Source organism: Branchiostoma floridae, chromosome 8 (genome assembly GCF_000003815.2).
Source record: "Branchiostoma floridae strain S238N-H82 chromosome 8, Bfl_VNyyK, whole genome shotgun sequence".
Lineage (NCBI taxonomy): Eukaryota > Metazoa > Chordata > Leptocardii > Amphioxiformes > Branchiostomatidae > Branchiostoma > Branchiostoma floridae.
In genome coordinates, this window is record NC_049986.1 from 21,410,171 (window position 1) to 21,429,284 (window position 19,114).

At 44.6% G+C, this 19,114-nt stretch overlaps 1 protein-coding gene across 1 annotated transcript in view; it reads right to left on the bottom strand.

Annotated features, from left to right (window-relative positions):
* Positions 1-38: 38 nt before the first annotated feature.
* Positions 39-19,114, bottom strand: part of LOC118421069 (neurogenic locus notch homolog protein 1-like) — a 36,161-nt gene continuing 17,085 nt past the window's right edge. The window contains exons 6-30 of the mRNA XM_035828235.1: positions 18,275-19,075; positions 17,811-17,921; positions 17,364-17,542; positions 16,820-16,979; positions 16,152-16,385; positions 15,509-15,661; positions 13,671-13,899; positions 12,923-13,124; positions 12,274-12,427; positions 11,608-11,925; positions 10,858-11,195; positions 10,197-10,500; positions 9,883-9,938; positions 9,381-9,574; positions 8,751-8,953; positions 8,167-8,338; positions 7,675-7,826; positions 6,755-6,992; positions 5,924-6,041; positions 5,163-5,370; positions 4,445-4,594; positions 3,919-4,070; positions 3,449-3,596; positions 3,034-3,131; positions 39-2,652 (exon numbers count right to left, since the gene is read on the bottom strand). Coding sequence (XP_035684128.1) covers positions 1,219-2,652; positions 3,034-3,131; positions 3,449-3,596; positions 3,919-4,070; positions 4,445-4,594; positions 5,163-5,370; positions 5,924-6,041; positions 6,755-6,992; positions 7,675-7,826; positions 8,167-8,338; positions 8,751-8,953; positions 9,381-9,574; positions 9,883-9,938; positions 10,197-10,500; positions 10,858-11,195; positions 11,608-11,925; positions 12,274-12,427; positions 12,923-13,124; positions 13,671-13,899; positions 15,509-15,661; positions 16,152-16,385; positions 16,820-16,979; positions 17,364-17,542; positions 17,811-17,921; positions 18,275-19,075 — 6,506 coding nt within the window. The 3' untranslated portion in view covers positions 39-1,218. The remainder of the gene's footprint in view (positions 2,653-3,033; positions 3,132-3,448; positions 3,597-3,918; positions 4,071-4,444; positions 4,595-5,162; positions 5,371-5,923; positions 6,042-6,754; positions 6,993-7,674; positions 7,827-8,166; positions 8,339-8,750; positions 8,954-9,380; positions 9,575-9,882; positions 9,939-10,196; positions 10,501-10,857; positions 11,196-11,607; positions 11,926-12,273; positions 12,428-12,922; positions 13,125-13,670; positions 13,900-15,508; positions 15,662-16,151; positions 16,386-16,819; positions 16,980-17,363; positions 17,543-17,810; positions 17,922-18,274; positions 19,076-19,114) is intronic.

Here is a 19,114-nt window from a genome sequence, read left to right on the forward strand (position 1 = left end):
TCACTACTTTATCAGACAAGAGAAACAACAAGACGGTATTATGAATAGTGACCTTTTTTTATTTATATCTGTCGACTGGTAGAAATTAGTATACAGTTGGTCGATTGTTCCTGTTCCGCTAAACTACTGAAATCACAGAAACTGGAATAAGTTGTTAAGTACAAAAGGTCACGTAGAACTAAAATATTCTCTATAAAAAATACTGAAGGGTACAGTAAATATATGATGAGTACATGTACAGATGCTGGCTAAGGTAAGCGATCGTTTTGCTGTTCGAATCCAAGCAAACCGAAAAGAGAACTAATAACAATAATACACATATACAGCCTTTTTTTGTCAAACCATAAAAATTAGATATCAAAGCTTGTGGCCTTGAAAGTTCCACAAAAGCTTTCTCCCATAAAAGAAGAGCTAAAATGCAATCGGCAGTGTGGTAAACTGATGAAGTTCCCCATCTTTGGTTGTAGATATCCAAGAAATAAAATGTAGGCCCCGATAAAAATTAGGAAGCGCTGGATTGGAGGCACGCATTCTTTAAATTTCAACTCTAGGAGAACAGCACTTAGCACCTATGAAAATCACCCAAAAGTTTCATTAGCTCTTTCTTGCTTTGTCGTAAAATTTCCTCACACATACTCTCACATGATTCTGTCATGATTCTTACACCTCTTTACAAAAGTCGACTCTAGAACATCATGATTCGAACCTACGCTAGAAACTTCAGCACTTAAAACCATTTAAAATTTACTGTGGTTTCTCTTCGTACGACCCTCATGATAATGATAATGATCCCACCACATGGCAAGACTTAAGAACTCAAAATAAAAGATCCTTATATATACACATCAAAATAACTTTCAAACTCCGTGACAGGCGCTCCCTAACCTGTAACCACCAGTGCTGTACAATCTACTACTGGAAACTTTTCAGTCTTACATGTGTCAACGTAGAGATGAGCATGGAAGGCAACACAAAATGTACATATAATAAATAAGAGTTTCATGTTTCTATGGTTAATATGTCCTCGTCGTCGTCGAATGTGAACGAAAGACCATAAGAACTAAGGCAGCCCTTGGACATGTTTTACATTTGTTACTTTTCCTAACCAAAGTGTTGTTTTTTTAGGTTTCTAGGTAAATACCTCTGGCACAATATCAGTACAAAAATATTTTACACATTTCTCTCTGCGTTGTACAATCTTCATAAGTAACCAGTATACTAGATGAAGACGGGCAGCGCGCTGTGCCCGCCTTGTCTCGTGTTTTGTGTCTCCGGAATGTAAGGTTGGCGGTGGCTCTGCGCTGCCGGCGGACTGGAGATACCATCGGACCAGTCCGACGTGGCGGAGTGGGGGGACGAGCTCGACCACTGGTCGGGGGAATCTGGGGACGGGGTTAGGTAATTCTCGGGCACGATAGTCTCTGCGTGGCTCAGGTAGTGCGTGGGGGTGCACTCGTGGCTCTGCGGGTTGCCGTGGCTGTGCTGCGAGGGCGGGGTGGGCAGCTGCTCCGCCGGGTTGCCGTGGGAACCGAACTGCTGCGCGCACGAGCCCTGAGGTAGGACAGTCTGGTGGGGGTGCGCCGCCAGCTCGCCCGGCGGGATGACGTTGAGTGGAATGCCCGGGTCGTGCAGGTGCCCCCCTCCCATGGGGCTGCCCCCGTGCACGCCGTGTCCATCGTGGTACAGCCTGTGGTTGTTGTGGTGGTTGGTCTGGTGGGCCAGCTGCTGCTGCTTCGCGTTGGAAGACGACGAGAGCGCCTGGAAGGCGGCCATCTGCGCCGGGGAGCCGCCCGTGATGCTGCCGTGGCTGTGCGGAGGCGAGAGGAGACCCGACGGCGGGCTCTGACTCTGCTGCGGCATGTGGTTCATGCCCGCGTGCGACATGTGCATGCGGGGGGAGAACTGCGTGTAGTGGTGGTTACGGGAGTCCAGCGATGCGAGCCAGTCGCTCGGCACCCTGACCGGAGGGTCGAGGTGCAAGCCCAGCCCCGTCTCCCCCCCTCGCAGAGTGGACTGGTCCTGGTGGGAGTTGGAATCGGCGGTGTGGTGCGAGAGGCGCGGCATGGGCTGCCCGTTCGCGAGGGAGAACGTGTTAACGACCTGTGGCGTGCCGCTGGTGAGGGCGACTGACTCCACGCCGTGCAGGTTGGGGTGAGACAAAGCCAGGTGCTGGCTCGACACTCCGTACATGGAGTTCGGCGGTGGCGTTTCCCCGTGGTTGTATCCGTGCGGCGACCCTCCAAGAGAACCATCTGGGGAGAGCGCGGTGGAATCCATGTGCCGCGGCATCGTGCCCGTGCCTTCCATCTTCTTCTTCCGGCGCATCTTGGACGCGTCCGCGCGCGCGATGGTGTGGTGCTGCATGCCCTTGTTCGGTCTCTTCGGCTTGGCTCTCTTCTGCTGGGTGGCCGGGCCGTTCATGAAGTGGTGGCCGCCGAAGTTGCTCTGGCAGTTGGCTGCCTGCGAGGGGCTGCGGACAAGGTTGTACTCGTCCAGAAGCTTGACGATGTCAGAGTGCATGCGCTCCTGCGCGATGTCCCGCGGGAGTCGGTCCATGTGGTCGGTGATGTCACGGTTAGCGTAGTGGTCCAGGAGAATCTTGGCGGCCTGGAAGCTGCCTTCTCTGGCGGCAAGGAACAACGGGGTTTCCTCCTGTGAGAACAAACAATTCATGTAATTCATTGTTTCAATCTGGTCATATATTATATGATTTCTACTCAAGTTTCGTTCTATACATATACCAATATGCTTCCTTCTATGTTACTATTGATCATTTTGGCTTTAAAACTAAGCTCAAGATTTCTGGAGTCTTTCAATACAATGTGTCCAGTGCTACTTTGTAGTTGTCTTTACTTTGAAATGGCTCAACAATATACCAAATGTTTGACTCGCATCTTTGATTTTTAAAAGAATTTGGGAGTAACCTTTAACATTCAGTTTCTGATTACTTGTCGGACCCCGGAAACAGCAACTTAGGGTATTTGGACCTAAAAGCCAATACGACTCGAACAATGAGGTAACAGTATCCCTCACCTTGTTGTCCTGTACGTCCTTGTTGACCCCATGACTAAGCAGGCTGATGACAGCCTCCTCATTGTTAGTTGCAGCAGCCCAGTGTAGAGCTGATTTGCCTGGAAATGAGAGAAACACGATGTTTCAACATCTAGCCTGGTACAAGTAAAGCACACCATCTGCAGAAGTACATATGATAACAAATGGTACTACATGAAAGAGGTAACAGGATTCCAAACAACTTTCTACCCTTGTTAACAAGTAATAGCAAACATGATGCAATTTCTAATGTACTAAAATGTTAAAACTGTGTGTCTTCGAACAAAATACACTACTCCTATACTCAGAGAATCTTGGGTTTTATTTTCAGCTCAACAAGTTAACTAGGTAGTTGAGCAAGTGAGGTATGATATGATATTATGCAGTTGTGGCTTACCGTTGTCATCACAGGCGTTTGCATCAGCGTGCGAGTTGAGCAGCTCTTCCACCACACCCTCCACAGCCAGACGTGCTGCCAGTATCAGTGGTGTGGTGCCATCGTTGGTCCTTGCATCCAAGTCAGTTGCTCTATTGCGCAGCAGAATCTATAAGATAACAAGATAACATCTTAGAAAGAGTTGACAGAAACAACAACAACAGCAAAACAACTTCCTAATAGTAATAAAAGCTTTCACAATATTGTGGTATTTCTCAGTCTTAACTGTCAAAGACACAAAGTCAGAAACCCAAGAACTAAATTTGATTGATAGATCAATAAAATAAAAAAGTCTTCAAATCTGAAGAAATGTGATGATGGTAAAAAAAAGTGGATTTCTTAACATTTGATGCTTCACTCTTACACTATACACTATACTCAGTGCTAAAATAGGGAAAATTTTCCAACCATAATAAAGCAAAGTAACAAACCTGGAATACTCCTTGAGCATCAGAAGCGATTGCAGCATGTAGGGGAGTCCTGCCGGTGTTGTCTCGAGCGTTCGCGTCGGCTCCCGCGTCGAGCAGTCTTTTGGCACGGTCTGCACGGGCATAGCGGGCTGCCAGGTGGAGGGATGTCTCTCCTGTAAAACATCGAACAAGAGGTTTCAGTTATGAACTTCACAAGGCAAACATACTACAGAACATTCTGCATACAACCTGCTTTTTGACAACTTAAGCTGAAAACATTTTTTATTTACCATTAAAACACAGTTCTTTTAAGTAAACAGAAATGTATTTTGCAACCAAATTTTATTCTACTGATCAGCTTTTCTCCCTCTGAATGTATATTGAAGAACTTGGGAGACTTTCAAGTTTCATGTCGAGCCAGCTACAGTTTAATGTAAATATTCTGTAGGCTTATGCCAGGTCTTCTGTGGTGCCCCAATGGTCGAATAGTTAGACTGAGGGATGGATGAGATGAGACTATGACGATGATGATTTGAATTCTCCCTACCTGTCCTGTCTGTCTGTGCGTTGATGTTTGCCCCCTGCATCAGCAAGTCGGTGATCACGTTAGCAGACTCGTCCTCCCCATCCTCCTGGTCTTCCACATACTCCAGGCCACCCCCTCGGAATGATGCCAACATCAGCGGGGTCAGGCCATCTGGGAACAGGATAAAATTAGGGTTTAACTCTCTGGCAACAATATAACAGCAGAGGCTAAGTAAAGCCTAATGATGTTTATTTTCTTGAGAAAGACAATTAAGTCGAAACCGGTCTAATACTGTCTCTGAGCTGGCATTATCCCAAAGCTACGAATAATGTTTAATTTCTAACTACAACTTTCTAAACTTTTTAAGCATCAAGACATACAGTAACTGTAAGCTTGCTTTGTCAAAACAGGAAAACTTACAACACTGGCACTAAAGTGACTATGAGTAAGACGTCACAAGTGGTATATGATACACAGAAGCATTTACTTTGTTTGTATTGCTGCAAATGTTTGATAATCCTCAATGTATGCTATAACAATTTGTGTCAAAACTAGTATAATAAAGAAATACAGAAGAATTTCACTCCTTACTTCAGAACTATATTCAAGAAAAGTGTTTTGACATCATTCAATTGACAGGTTTTTATGTTAAAGGTCTAAGCAAGTAATGCTCACCAGAACCTCCAACATTATGTTATTGAGAGTTCTCATGTTTAATATCTGAGGAAGAAATGCTCACCAGGGCCTCTAACATTCACATCCACAGAGCAGGGGTCTGCCTCTCCCTCCGTTTGTGGGGGGGTGAGCGCGACCTGTGCCAGGCACGCGGGGTTACGGATATCCGCGGCGTGCAGGTGCTGCTGGGTCCACTGGCGATGATCCGTGTCGTCGTAATCCGACAGGGTCTGGTCGGCGGTCGCATCTCCGCCTGGCGTGGGCTGCTGCGTCTGTCCAGACAAAAAACAACAACGTTCCCCTTTAGTTTTGTGTTTAGCAGGAGTCTCTATTAGTAAAAGAACATGGGAATACTTCCTGGAGTCTTTCACATTCTAGACAAAAATACAAAACACTTCATCATCATGTTATAACATCTTGAATTACAATATCTTCACAATAACAAAAACAACAATGTTCTACTTTAGTTTGTCATCTTAATTAAACATACAACAAGGCAGAGGAAACAACAGGCAAAAGGTTACAGTGTAACAACTTCCTGTTCTTGTTCTTAACACATTAGGGACATGTAGAATTGAAGAGTTATCTCCTAAACACTGTGATTGTGAAAGTACACAACATTTTTGTCCTCTTGACCCTTGACTAAACATGTCCCAAGGGAAAAATAACACGGGAACAGCATATGTATAAGATTTAGCAGCTTTCTGTTCAGGTATGTTATTAGCATCACAAACACCTGATTACATAAAAAAGGGACATAATAATATAATTTTGGTAACTGTCTTTTACTTTGTTTTCTATGCAGTTCATGTAAGGTCTTCCCACCTTCATTCGCTTGGCTTCAGGAGGTACCATGTCATCTTCCCAGGCAGATGAGTCACGAACAGTTTCGTTATCGTTGTCGTCAACGTTAGCAGTTGCTCCTTGTGGAGGAGTGAAGCTCCTAAAAACAAAAGCAACACGTTAGTTTCTTCTAGTCCCAAAACACGAATCTAGGTATAACATCAGCTTTTATGCTTTATCATAACTCATCACTACTTACCGAGTTGTCATCAGGGTCTCTCACTGTATACAGTTCAAACAACCAGACTTGTGCACATGTTACAAATGTGATGACGACTGGTCTGTATAAACTACTTGTGACTAACAGTCGCGCCCCACTTCCTAACACAACAGACACGCGATACATCGGATACAGTGTAGCAACCATAGACCACCCATCCTAACAACAACAGTTTATTTTAACGGTTGTCCAATTTTAGAAAATAAAACCAGACAATCATGACAACAGAAACTAGGAAGAACAAAGTCATGGGTAGTGAAGATCTTAGTTGGTCTTTCTAGCACCTGTTGTAGTTGTTTTCTTTACCTTGCTTCTTCATTAAAATGTTTGAGACTCTAGGAACGGATTAGGACTAGCTTCAGCTCTTTCTGTTCAACTCATTGTTCAGGAGCCCAGCTCTTAATTTTCATTGTTGAATCAGCTATTTGAAGATAATGATAATACCTTTTTCATTGATTTCATGGCTTCTTTATACAGATATGGATATCTGCCCCAAAAAGCAAGTTTCCGTCCCAGAGACTGCCCTGATATGGATACTCTCTTACATCCACACACACACACAGAAAACAGGGATTCATCTTGTACAAACTTACTTCATTCCAACCTCCTGACCGACCGGGTCGCGGCGGCGGGTGGACCTGCGAGCGTCCTTCCTACTCTCCTTGGTCAGCTTGAATCCCTCGGGGTACCACAGCTGACCGCTCTCTCGCCTCCGCTTGGTGGTCATCAGCACCCCAAGGCCCACCATGACCAGGAGTATCCCCACCGCGGCCACCACCACGTACAGGGGGTTGAAAGGTTGCGTCGTCGGAGGCGCAGGGTCCTCACCGCCTGTAATGCGACACCAGGGTTAGTCAGCTGTTTGGAAAACCGGTCTAGTCCAGTCCTGGCCAACAGGAACACATACCTGCTTCTTCCAACACACTGAGAACTCCGACAGTATTACCGTGGAACACAGTTGTGTGATCAGGGTAAGTCAGCGGTCTAGTCTAGTCCTAGCCAACAGGTAAACATACCTGCCTTTTCCAACACACTGATAAGCCCTTCAGTATTACCATGGAACACAGTTGTGTGATCAAACAGTGGTGGTCATGCTAAGGGTTGACTGTAAGATTTTCTAACTTTTACGTCACATGCAGACAGTAATCAAAACATGTGGACACTTCCCTACAAGCCATACAGTGTAGTACCTGTTCTAGTTCTATCCTGGTACAGTGTTACTAAATCCACTAGCATTAAGTCTACCATATCTTTAAAATAACAACATGGTATCATACACCGAAATGACACTAATAACATAATCCTCATCTCGTGAGTATACTCAGTAACAAAATACCTGGTTAAAATTTGCTTGACTTTTTTGACATCAGAAGCCACTTTTTGGTGGTCCCTTAGATCTTTTTTTTTCTCATTGATGCAAGCATTAAAAATACTGTCTATAGTCTACCTAACCATATTTTATCAGTCCCCTGAGTGGACACTTTTGACTGTAGTAGATGAAGGCGAAACTTACTGTAGAGAGACTTGACTGGATAGCTCAACTGTGACAGTCCATCATGCAGAAACAGGGCAGCCAGGAAGTCTGCTGCCTCCTTCGCTGTCTCGAAACAGTCGTCATGTGCTCGGTAACACTTACTGTTGTCCATCTCCAGATACACTATGGAGCTGTAGAACAAGAAAACAAAATCATTTAGTAAACTTGCTAGTCTCAAAAGTATACAGTTACATTTGATGTCTAAGTCATAGTCCTATATTTAGAACTGCTTTGGGCTATACTAAGAAATACAGTCAAGTCTGTACATGTGGGCACCTCTACATAAGGACCACCTGGCCATTGTGATCACTATTTTGGTGATCCCTTCGAATCATTTGCCCTATATACACTAGCATTAAGAATCCTGTCTACAGTGGTCTTCTTGAGAAATTTCAACTGCATATGTGATACTCAATCATTATTGACCTAGTTTCTTCTCTCTCTATAGAGAAAATAGAACATCCAACCTACCCTTGGACTTCAGACTCTGTGGCTCGCCTGTAGCGGCCAGTAAGCGCCCTGAAGACAGAGCGGATTGCTCGGTTGCTGATGGTCTCATCGACCTCTTCACCGTACCAGGGGTAAACCATGGGGTTTCCTTCGTCATCGATCTTAAAGGACATCGAGCTCCTCAAGATGATGCCTGAGAACAAGTCACAAGGAAAATTGTAAGGAGCTGTTCTCAAGAAGCTAAAAATACATGTAAGGAATTGTAAGTGGCCAAGCTTAGACTGTGGACAAAGCATGATGCTTCTTTTTCATTACCAAGCAGGCAAAAAAATAGTTATGCATAATCACTGCAGCAGGGAGCTAGTCCACTGGTAGTGGTATGTTTTTTAACTCTTATCCTCTTTACAAAATGCTAAGTGCTGAGAAGAGAAAGCAGTATGTACCATTTTTCATGTCTTTGAAAAACTGGGTCAAACTCATGACCTACCCAAGTCTTTGGCTCTTCTGGATCAATATCATGACCTATGAAAGAAAAACACTCTACCAACTGCACCAGTTTCACAGGAACAATATCACTGAGCTGAAAAGTTATAAAAGACACTCACTCAACATCCTGAGGAAGGAGACAGAGTTGTTGAGCAGGACAGAGGGCGGTGCCGCCACGATCATGACCAGGTAACCCTTAGCTGTGACGGGCGGATACTCCTCGTCACAATCCCCGCCATCGTAACCGCACTCCATGTTGTTACAGCCGCTGTCGCAGTTCCCGTCCCCGAAGAAGTTTCCGCAGTAGGTGTCGTACACAGGGCTGGGGAAGGATAACAGAGGTGGTTTAGTTAGCATCAGTGAATGGTCGATTGTGCAAGCATGTCTTACCTTTCTGTGATGGAGAACAACAGACATTTAACTGTGTAATTAATGATGGTGATTCAGGGCTTGAAATACTGGTGCACGTGCACTTTACCTTGTAGCCAATTTGTGCAAATCAATTTTGACTGTGTGCACTAAGTAAGGTGTTTGTGTTGGGCTACATACAATGTAGTTTTGTAATGTGTGTAGACAGCATATTCTTGGGGTGCATATTCTTGACAGCATATTCGTAACATTACTGTACATGTGTGAGATTTTGGAGTTAGATGGAATTTCATATTAAACGTCTCTTTTAAAATCATTTAGACATGAAAACATATCTACACATACCTTAACTACGATCCTTTTTTATTTTGTACACTTACTTGCAGGTTGGATGCGGATTCTCCTCACAGTCTCGCCCATCGTAGAAGCACTCCTCCGTGTTGCACTGCTGGTCACAGTTTCCGTCGGCAAAGTAGTTCCAGCACTGGAGCGAAGAGGTACAGTTGGCCCAGGGGTGGTTCCCCAGGGCGCAGTCCGTGCCATCCCAGTCACACTCGTGGATGTTACACTCCTCCTGCAGGAAAAAACAAGACAACAACATTGTAAACATCACTTCTCTTCAACTTCTATATTCTTACCTTTGCTAAAAGAGTTATGCTTTCTATGCCGTTGGGTGCAATATTGAACTGAACAGGTTATCGTTGAGTTTTTTTACCACAGTTTGTGCGTATACAGGTAGAAACATTCAATTTGCCAAAATGTTGCAAAATGTTGAAGTTGACATTTTATAGCCACTAAACTGTATGTATCATGAGGTGACCGTAAGGAGCATAATTACTACTATAGAGGTGACAAAACTATGAATGAAAAGTCAAGACTTACATCACAGTGCCCATCCCTCGCCTTGCTAGCACAACTGTCCAAGGGACAACTTGGCTCTGGAAACAACAACATAACAAATGTCAACTTCTTACATATAAAAGAACAATGGTAAATCTACTAATGACATACTGTACTCCAACTTAACTAATTCTACAAGAAACCTACACTGATTTACACAAAGATTGCTTGTAGAAATAGTTTGAAGCCCCATTCCATACTTCAGTTCTGTGCTAAACAAAGTTCTTGGTTCCCACCTTTCAATGAATAGAGCAGCTGTACAATGACTAAGAGAAATTGAGAGGAAGAAAACTAACCTATATGTGGAGGAATCATGGTCACACCAGGCCCGGAGGCGATATCAGGAATGTAGATTTCACACACGAGTCCGTTGTAGTCCTCGGGACACATGCAGCGGTAGGAGTCTATGCCCGTCTGCTGACAGTCTCCGTTGTTGTAGCAGGGCAGGCTAAAGCAGGGGTTACTCTCGTGGAACTGGCAGCGATCCCCGGCGTAGTCTCTGGTGCAGGAACACTGGAAGCCTCCGTCTTCGTACAGGCACTGGCCTCCGTTCTTACACTCCAGGTCGCATTCTAGCTCGCAGTTGTCTCCACCAAAACCCTGGAAAGGATCAAGAAAAATGTCAGAAGGGTAGGAAAGATAGAATCTTCTCAAGGAGGGGCAGAATGCGATTTCTATAGCCCTCTGGCCACAAGGGCCATTACAATTGATGACTATTGGAGTGCGTTTGTCTCCCAAATACTATCTCTACTAAGTATAAAGTATTGACGGCTAAGCAGAGAAATGGTTTAAAAAAACAAACTTTTGAATGCAAGTCGGCAAAAGGGGTAACAAGTGCCCATAGATATAATCATGTCTAGAACTAGAGACTAGACTGCGGCACTTTTACTGTTTACAGCCTTGCAACTTGTCTCTGGGCATGAATCTCAGTAAATCAAATAACAGCAGCCCACTCACCGGTCCACAGTCACAGACGTAGTTGTTCCCACTCTGCGAGCAGGCCCCTCCGTTTAGACACGGGTCGGACTCGCACGAGTCCACAGTCCTCTCGCAGCGCCCTCCGGTGTACCCAGGCTTACAGTCACAGCTGTAGTCGTTCTCCAGCTGTACACAGTCCAGCGTACCCTCGGCATCGCACGGGTTGGACAGGCACTCGTTTACGTCGCCCTCGCACCGCTGACCCACGTAACCAGGGCGACAGCGGCAGGTAAACTCGCCGATTCCGTCCACGCAGGTGCCATCGTGGTAGCAGGCACCGGCGAAGCAGTTGTCGTTGTTGATCTCACAAAGAAGTCCTACAGAAGGTAGTGAAAGAAAACTGTGTTTAGATGTGTGTTTAGTTTGTGCTAAGTGTATTTGTGTGTGGCTCACTAGTATAAAAGGAGTGTGTGTGATGTTCTGTTTTGGTTAAAGATGAAGTGTAACTATTGGTAATGCTCATTCTCTAAATCAGTCTCCTGGCTTAGGAGTGTATGTCTCCGATCTCTTGTGAGGAGACCTAAACAGCCTGACAATAAGAGATTGTGAAATGCAGGCTAGAGATTCTTGTGGAAGAAACGTAAACTCTCTTCTCTCTGAATGATCTCTGAAATGTCTGACACATGGAGAGCACATGTGGTACTTACTTTGCATCACACAGTGTCCAACTTTCATTAAAGAATCACTGATAAAGATTCCAGAGAAAGTAACCCGAACTCGCAAACTCACCTTGAGTCCCTGGAGGACAGGAGCACCTGTACTCGTTTACCATGTCGATGCAGGTGCCTCCGTTCTGGCACGGGTTAGAGATGCACTCGTTAATCTCCTGCTCGCAGTTCACCCCCTGGTAACCGGGACGACAGGCGCAGGTGTAGGTGCCCAGCCCGTCCCGACACTCGGCGCCGTTCTGGCACGGCGAGGAAGCGCATTCGTCTATCTCCTCGGAGCAGTAGCTGCCCCTGTACCCGGCGGCACAGTTGCAGTTGTGGCTGTTGCCGGTGTCGACACATGTGCCGCCATTCTGGCACAAGTCAGCCAGGAGAACGCCTGGAAAATTAGAAATAAGGTTTTTAGTAAGTGTCAACTTTCTTGTAAACATGCAATGCAAGTTCTTAGAATCCAAAAGAATTCTTCACTTTTCAACATACTAAACTCTCTTGTCTTGCATGTGACTTCACAAAAGTCATATGACCATGCGTGCTGTTATCTAATATTTGTTGTTCTGTATGTAACCTTGTTGTACAATTATTTAGCTAGTACTTGTTATTGTTTGCCATACATTGTAACTTGTGCGATTGTTGAGCAATAAAAATCCATTCATTCATATAGTGATTTTCAACAACTCTTTCCACTGTATATGTGAGCAAATAAGTTAGAAAATACAGTTTTACTCACTTCTCTCAGAGGCAGCAGCAGCACAGGACACCTTAGTCATGTCACAGATCAGTCCTGTCCACTCGTCCTCACACAGGCACTCGTAGCGATCACCGGACTGCGTGCACGTCCCTCCGTTACGACAAGGATCATCAGCACACAGGTCCTTCTGGCTCTGTAACCACATCGAGTTCAAACCGTTAGGAAAAAAGGTTTCCAAATTTTAACAAAGATACAGATGTGAGACCATCTGACATACCACACTAGTTCTACGAGAGAAGCTATTCTTCGTAACAGCTAGCTGAGTACAGTAGTGAACTGATAGTTTTGATCATTACAATACCACATTTTCAATACAGCTTCTACATGGTGCTTGAAGTGTGGCTTTCTATGAACAAAACCATTATATTGTCAAATTATTTTCCTGTGTTCGTGTATTATACACTACAATATACTGTTCAGGTCAGCACCAGAAGCATACAGCATGGTAGCAACAGAGCAGCAGCAACAACCAGAACATCATAAACTACAAGACAAGAAAGACTGTGTATATCCCAGTTATGTTGTTCAAGTTCTGTTTGTGTCCAGGGACACCTGAAAACCAGGCCATAGCCTTAGTGTGTTTTTTACCCTGGTGAAAGATGAAGAAAATGAAAAGAAGAAAAGGTACCTGACAAGTCACTCCCTCGTACCCATAGGTACAGATACAGGAGAAGTAGCCAGTCTGGTCCACACATGTCGCACCGTTCTGGCACGGGTTGGAGTCACACTCATTAATCTCGTGTTGGCAGTTAGAACCGGTGAAGCCAGAGGGACAATGGCAGGTAAAGGTGTTGATGCCGTCGATACAGGTGCCTCCACTGAAGCAGGAGCTGTCATGGAGAAGAACAAGGGAATAGTTGATGTTTTGCTTTATGTTTCTTCTGATAAGAAAATAACTATCTCTACTCACCCATTAAAAAGGTGAGTAGGGAACACATGTTTGAAAAAATAGAGGAAATTTGAACATTCAAAAAAAAATTCCTCAAATCAAGTACCTCTAGTAACATAGACTACGCAAATCTACTGTATGACAAATGCTCTCTTAGACTGCTTTGTAAAACTCAATATTAGTAATCAAATGTAGTGGGGTTTTGCTTGAAAGTTAAGAGGCTTTTATAGTCTAAGTGGACAGTGTTTGTGCATGATTCACCACCTGTTACCAGTGTTATAGTCATCATCTTTATCAGCATCACGTTGGCAAGTACTTCTTACTATTATTTATTTGCTTTAGAACTATACAAGCTGCTGCTGAATATGTTTTAAGTACATAGAAGTTCCCAACCGCTTTCTCATGGTGTTAATTGTTTAACCATCTGCGGATGCAATCCACATCTCTTGCATATAGGAAAATGCCGTGAATTCCGCCAGCGCCATACCTAGAGGTGCAGTCATCCTTGTTTGTCTGGCAGTTCGTTCCAATGAATCCCACCACGCAGTCGCAGGCATAGCCGTTCACCGCGTCGATACACTGCCCTCCGTTCTGGCAAGGGTTAGAGTAACATTCGTCGATGTCCTCCTCGCAGTTTGTGCCACCGAAGCCAGGCATACAGGAACAAGTGTAGCTGTTGATGCCGTCATTACATGTTCCACCATTATGGCAAGGGTCTGGGGAAAGGGAAGAATAAAACATGAATGCTTTAAATGTGTAAAACGCTATTAACAAGGGTGAAAAATGTTTTAGTTCCGGCTTCTCTTCTTAATTAAAATTTGCACAGAGCCATCTGCAGGTCGAAGGCCTTTCAGGCATGTTTGGCATTGCTGCCATACTTTTCCACTAACATCAAAGGCCAACAAATTTGTACCTGTCAAGTCATATCAGGCCTGCGCCAACTTTTCCAGCAGGCCTTTGTAAACAAGATGCATATTCATACCACCAACTGCTAACATTTTTCTAATACTTCTGTCTGTACTGTTAAAGGTTACAACTTTTACAAAAGTTTTAGTGAAAGGGGCAGGCAGCATCTATCTTACAACAGTACTGGATGTAAAAAGTGGCTCCACAAAGGCCTGTCTCAACTTTTGCAGCAGCCTTTGTAAACAACTTAACAAGATGCATATTCACACCATGGACATTTTTCTAATACTTCCGTCTGTGTTGTTAAAGGTTAAAAGTTTTACAATAGTTTTAGTGAAAAGGGCAGGTAACATCTATCTTATAACAGTACTGGATATAAGAAGTGATTTCACACAGGCCTGTCTCAACTTTTGCAGCAAGTCTTTGTAAACAACATTTTTCTAATACTTCTGTCTGTACTGTTAAAGGTTAACAGGTAAAGTTTTACAATAGTTTTAGTGAAAAGGGCAGGTAACATCAATCTAACAACAGGTAGGCATTGTATGAAACACTATGTGCTGGATATGAGAAGTGGTTCCACACTAGCAGCTTCACTGACAAAGAATGTGGCGTTCTCACACCATTGTGCTTTAGTGAAGCGTAACTTTTCAGCCATGAGAAGTTGTGAAATGCCGGCGGTTTGGAAGTTATTTAGGAGAAATGGGGCGTACGCCCGCCCGGCACGGCGCAAGCAGCGCCTTTAGTGCGGGTCGGAATGGGAAACATTTCCCGCTTATAGCGACAAACGCGCCACGAAAATCCTCCTCGTGCCAATTCCATAGGAAGTGCGACAGTGAGCGATAGATCTAACCAATCTTCAGGGTCGTTAATTCCTGAAATATCCGAGGCCGGCCAGAAAAGGGCCATTCCGGGGTCGTAGGCAGGACATATCCCCCCCATTTGGGACATCTGTACTGTGATACATGCCATTTCCTTTCTTAACAACCCATCCCAACTTTGGGCACATTAGAAGTCGGGGGGTAAAGTGCTTTTGTGGTAGGCATTTAATCCAGGCAATCCTTTTAGCAAGGCACGGCACAAGGTCCAAACTGTTATGAAATGTGTGCGTTGACACAGCAGAAAATAGCACAACTTGTCCAGAATTATTCAGAATTCTACAGCAATACTTCCAACTTCTGTATCTTAGTCTTACACAGGCTGGATTGGTTAATTTTTTTGTCCTATACACTTAACATCTTTTCGGTTGCAGTATTTAGATGAAGTGAAGTTGCTTGTTTCTTTGCATGCTTTTGTGAGGATGAAACGCAAGTCTAACATATTTTTACTAAATCCCTGTTACCAAACAAATACTAATCTGCTGCAAAAAGGCTACTTCAGCTGGGAGAAGGATAAGTAAGAAGTGTAGACGAATGTATTTACCAGGATCACAGTCATCAATGTTGACTGAGCAGAGCTCGCCTGCGAAGCCCGTGAGACAGTCGCAGCGGAAGTCTCCCTCCAGGTTGACGCAGGGTGCGCCGTTCTTACAGGGGTTGGACTGGCACTCGTTAATGTCATCAGCACACGTCTCACCTGTGGTGATGATATGGGAAAGGAAACATTGTAAGTTGTACTTTGGATAGGTTTTGGAGACACCGCGAGTTGTGGACATATACAGAAAAAGAAATTACTTTTTGTACTGGTTGGTTTCAAAAGTAATGTCATAAGCACACGTTTCACCTGCAATAATATGGGAAAGGAAACATTGTAAGTTGTACTTTGGACAGGTTTTGGAGAGAGCAAGTGGTGGAAACATACAGAAAAGGAAATTACTGTTTATGAATCAATTTCAGATGACTATGTACTGGTTGGTTTAAAAAGCAATACAACTTGAGTTGACATCAATCAAGACTAAACTGACAAAGTATAAATCTTCTGAAGACCAGCTTAGGAAAATGCATTCTTTCTTGACTCCAACTTTTTGCAACAATAGGCCACTTTTAAGAGAAAATTTGTCAATAAGAGGTAATAATCTAACCCTGAAGGTCCATGTATGTAGAGAAAACACAACCAGGTAGTTTACCTTCAAACCCATCCGCACAGTTGCAGGTAAAAGTCTGGTAGTCGGCTGAGGGGATACAGGCGCCCGAGTTTTCGCAGGGGTTGGGGCGGCAGGGCGCTAGCTCCGTCTGGCAGTTGGTTCCCACGAAGGGAAGGTCGCAGTCACACACGTAGTTGTTGACACCGTCCAGACACCGGCCACCATTCTGGCAGGGGTTGCTGGCACACTCGTCCGTGTTGATATCGCAGTTAACACCTGTGGAAACACACGTACGGGTATTTATTTACTTGTTGGGATTTACTACATTTGTGGAGGGATTGACATATCAGGTGTTATTTCTGTATACCATCTAGGAGACCAGACTGTAGGAATTGATCCACTCACACTAGGAAGGACTCTTTCAACGGTTGTGTTTGAGAGAAACAACAAGAGCATGTTGGAAGAACCCTCCACCCATACAAAAAGATTAAGGGTCCTTCCAGGTGTGAGTGGATCAAACCGTACAGTCCTATCTTCTACTTACTCATTCATTATACAAAACCTATCAGTTATGCCTAAAGATTACCAACACACCTATAGTGTACTGGTTATGCAAAACAAATAAACATACATTTTTACAATGTCTTACTCTTCAAGAGTACACACAGAAAGGTACACAATATCAGCAGTCGACAGGAAGCACACATTACCTTCGTATCCTGGGAGACACTGGCACTCGTATCTCCCAATGCCATCGTCACACTGCCCCTCGTGCTGACAGGGGTTAGAGGCACACTCGTCAATGTTCACGTCACAGTTCTTCCCTTCGTAACCGGTTTCACATGTACAGGTGTAATCATTGATTCCATCCTAAAATAGGGAGAAAAACAAGATTTTAACATTTTATCTAACTTGTGTATGTACTTTCTTCATCTTCATGTGTATAGTAAAACAATGCTACCATCACTGCTTTTTTGTATTGTGGATCTACTTTCTTGGTGAAAAGATGATGTCTAAGAAAACAAGATTCCCTCAGTAGTTGTCCTACCTGAAAATCTACCACTACCCCACTAGTACACTAAATCTAATTCAAATTGCATTTGTTGCAGGGTAAGCAACAGGGAGAAATTAATCATCTGAGTTTTATACATTTCATTTATATGTTTTTTGACATTTAAAAAAAATCTAGACACTAAAATACAACAAAAAGTACCATTTATTTGGTTAAGAGAATACAGAAGAGCCACGTCTCACCTGGCATGTGCCGTGAGCACAGGGACTGCTCTCACACTCGTTAACGTTGGAGTAACACAGCTGGTCGTGGTAACCGGGCGGACACTCGCAGCTGAAGGCGTTCACCAGGTCGTGACAGATCCCGCCATTGTGGCAGGGAGAGGAGGCACACTCATCAATCTCCCGCTCGCAATTATTACCTGAAAAAGATAGTTCAGATGTCAATATCTTCCTTAAAAACACTTTTAAGACCTTTCCGTGTACAGTGGCAGTGCCCATCTACATTTCAGTCCTAGAGCTGCACAGGACAAAGGTACAAGAAGAGGTTACTAAACTGGTAGTGAGTGGAGAGTATTCTTAGAAGTGCTGACGGCTAAGCATCTATCACAAATAAAACAAGCTTGGTTGATCAAACTCCTGCATCAAGACAGCATGGCTTGGAAGTATCTCGAATGGGCTGGTTCTTACCTTCGTAGCCCCCGTCGCACTGACAGGTGTAGTCGTTCAGGCCATCCTGACAGACCCCATGGACACACAGGTTCCCAGTGCAGTCGTCTTGGTTCACCTCACAGTTAGACCCTGCGCATAAGGTGGAGGAAAAATCAGTAAGATGCTCTCTACATGCTCTTTACAATGTCACATAATGTCAGGAATAGACTTAGAAGAGATGTGAGTACCAAAGAAACTAGTAAGAGTGACTTGAAATTACCAACAAATTTTTCAACTCTCCAGATTTTTTAAAGTTAGTAAAATGATAATAGAAATGGATGTCTATGCACAAGGAAGTCATGTTCTTACAGTGATATTGCAAACAGAATAACAGTATAACTAGTTCATTGTCAGGCTTTTCATGTGGTAATATTTACAGTTTACAAAAATATGAACACAAATTTAGCTTTTAATTGTATGAACTGAGAGAAGCTGAACCTTACCAGATGTTCCAGCCAGGCAGTTGCAGCGATATCCATTCACAAGATCCTCGCACGTGCCGCCATTCTGACAGGGATCGCTGTCACACTCATCTACCGGGGACTCACACAGGGGGCCGTTGTACCCCGGCTCACACGAACACGTAAACGAAGCCACGCCATCAACGCAGGTGCCGTGCTGACACTGATTAGACTGGCAGTCGTCAATGTTTAGCTCGCAGTCGGTGCCGGTAAAACCTTCCAAGCAGGTGCACGCGTACGTGGTCACCAAGTCAGAGCAGTGCGCCCCGTTGCGGCACGGCCCGCTCGCACACTCATTGATGTTGTTTTCGCAAGTCGTGCCCTCGAAGCCCGGGTCACACTCGCACTCGTACTTGTTGATGCCGTCCCTACAGAGACCGTTGAGGCAAGGGGAGCTTGCGCACTCGTCGACGTCAGTCTCGCAAAGGTCCCCGGCGAATCCCGGCATGCAGGCGCAGCGAAACTCGCCGATGTCGTCGATACACGTGCCCTGGTTCTGGCACGGGTTGGAAGCGCACTCGTTGATGTTCACCTCGCAACGGTCGCCGGTGAACCCGTCGGTACACGTACAGGTGAAGGAACCTGGGACGTTGTTGCACTCTCCGTCGTGCTCACAAGGGTTCTCCCCCAGCGCGCACTCGTCTATGTCCTGCATGCACAGCTGACCCTCGTAGCCGTCAGGACAGGTGCAGATGGGCTGACCGTTGACAGGATTGGTGTCACAGATCGCACCCTCGTTGCAGGGGCTACTCTCACAGGCATCGTCCAGATGGCACAGAAGACCTGCACAAAAATAAAAACGTCATCCATTTGAGTTAGCTT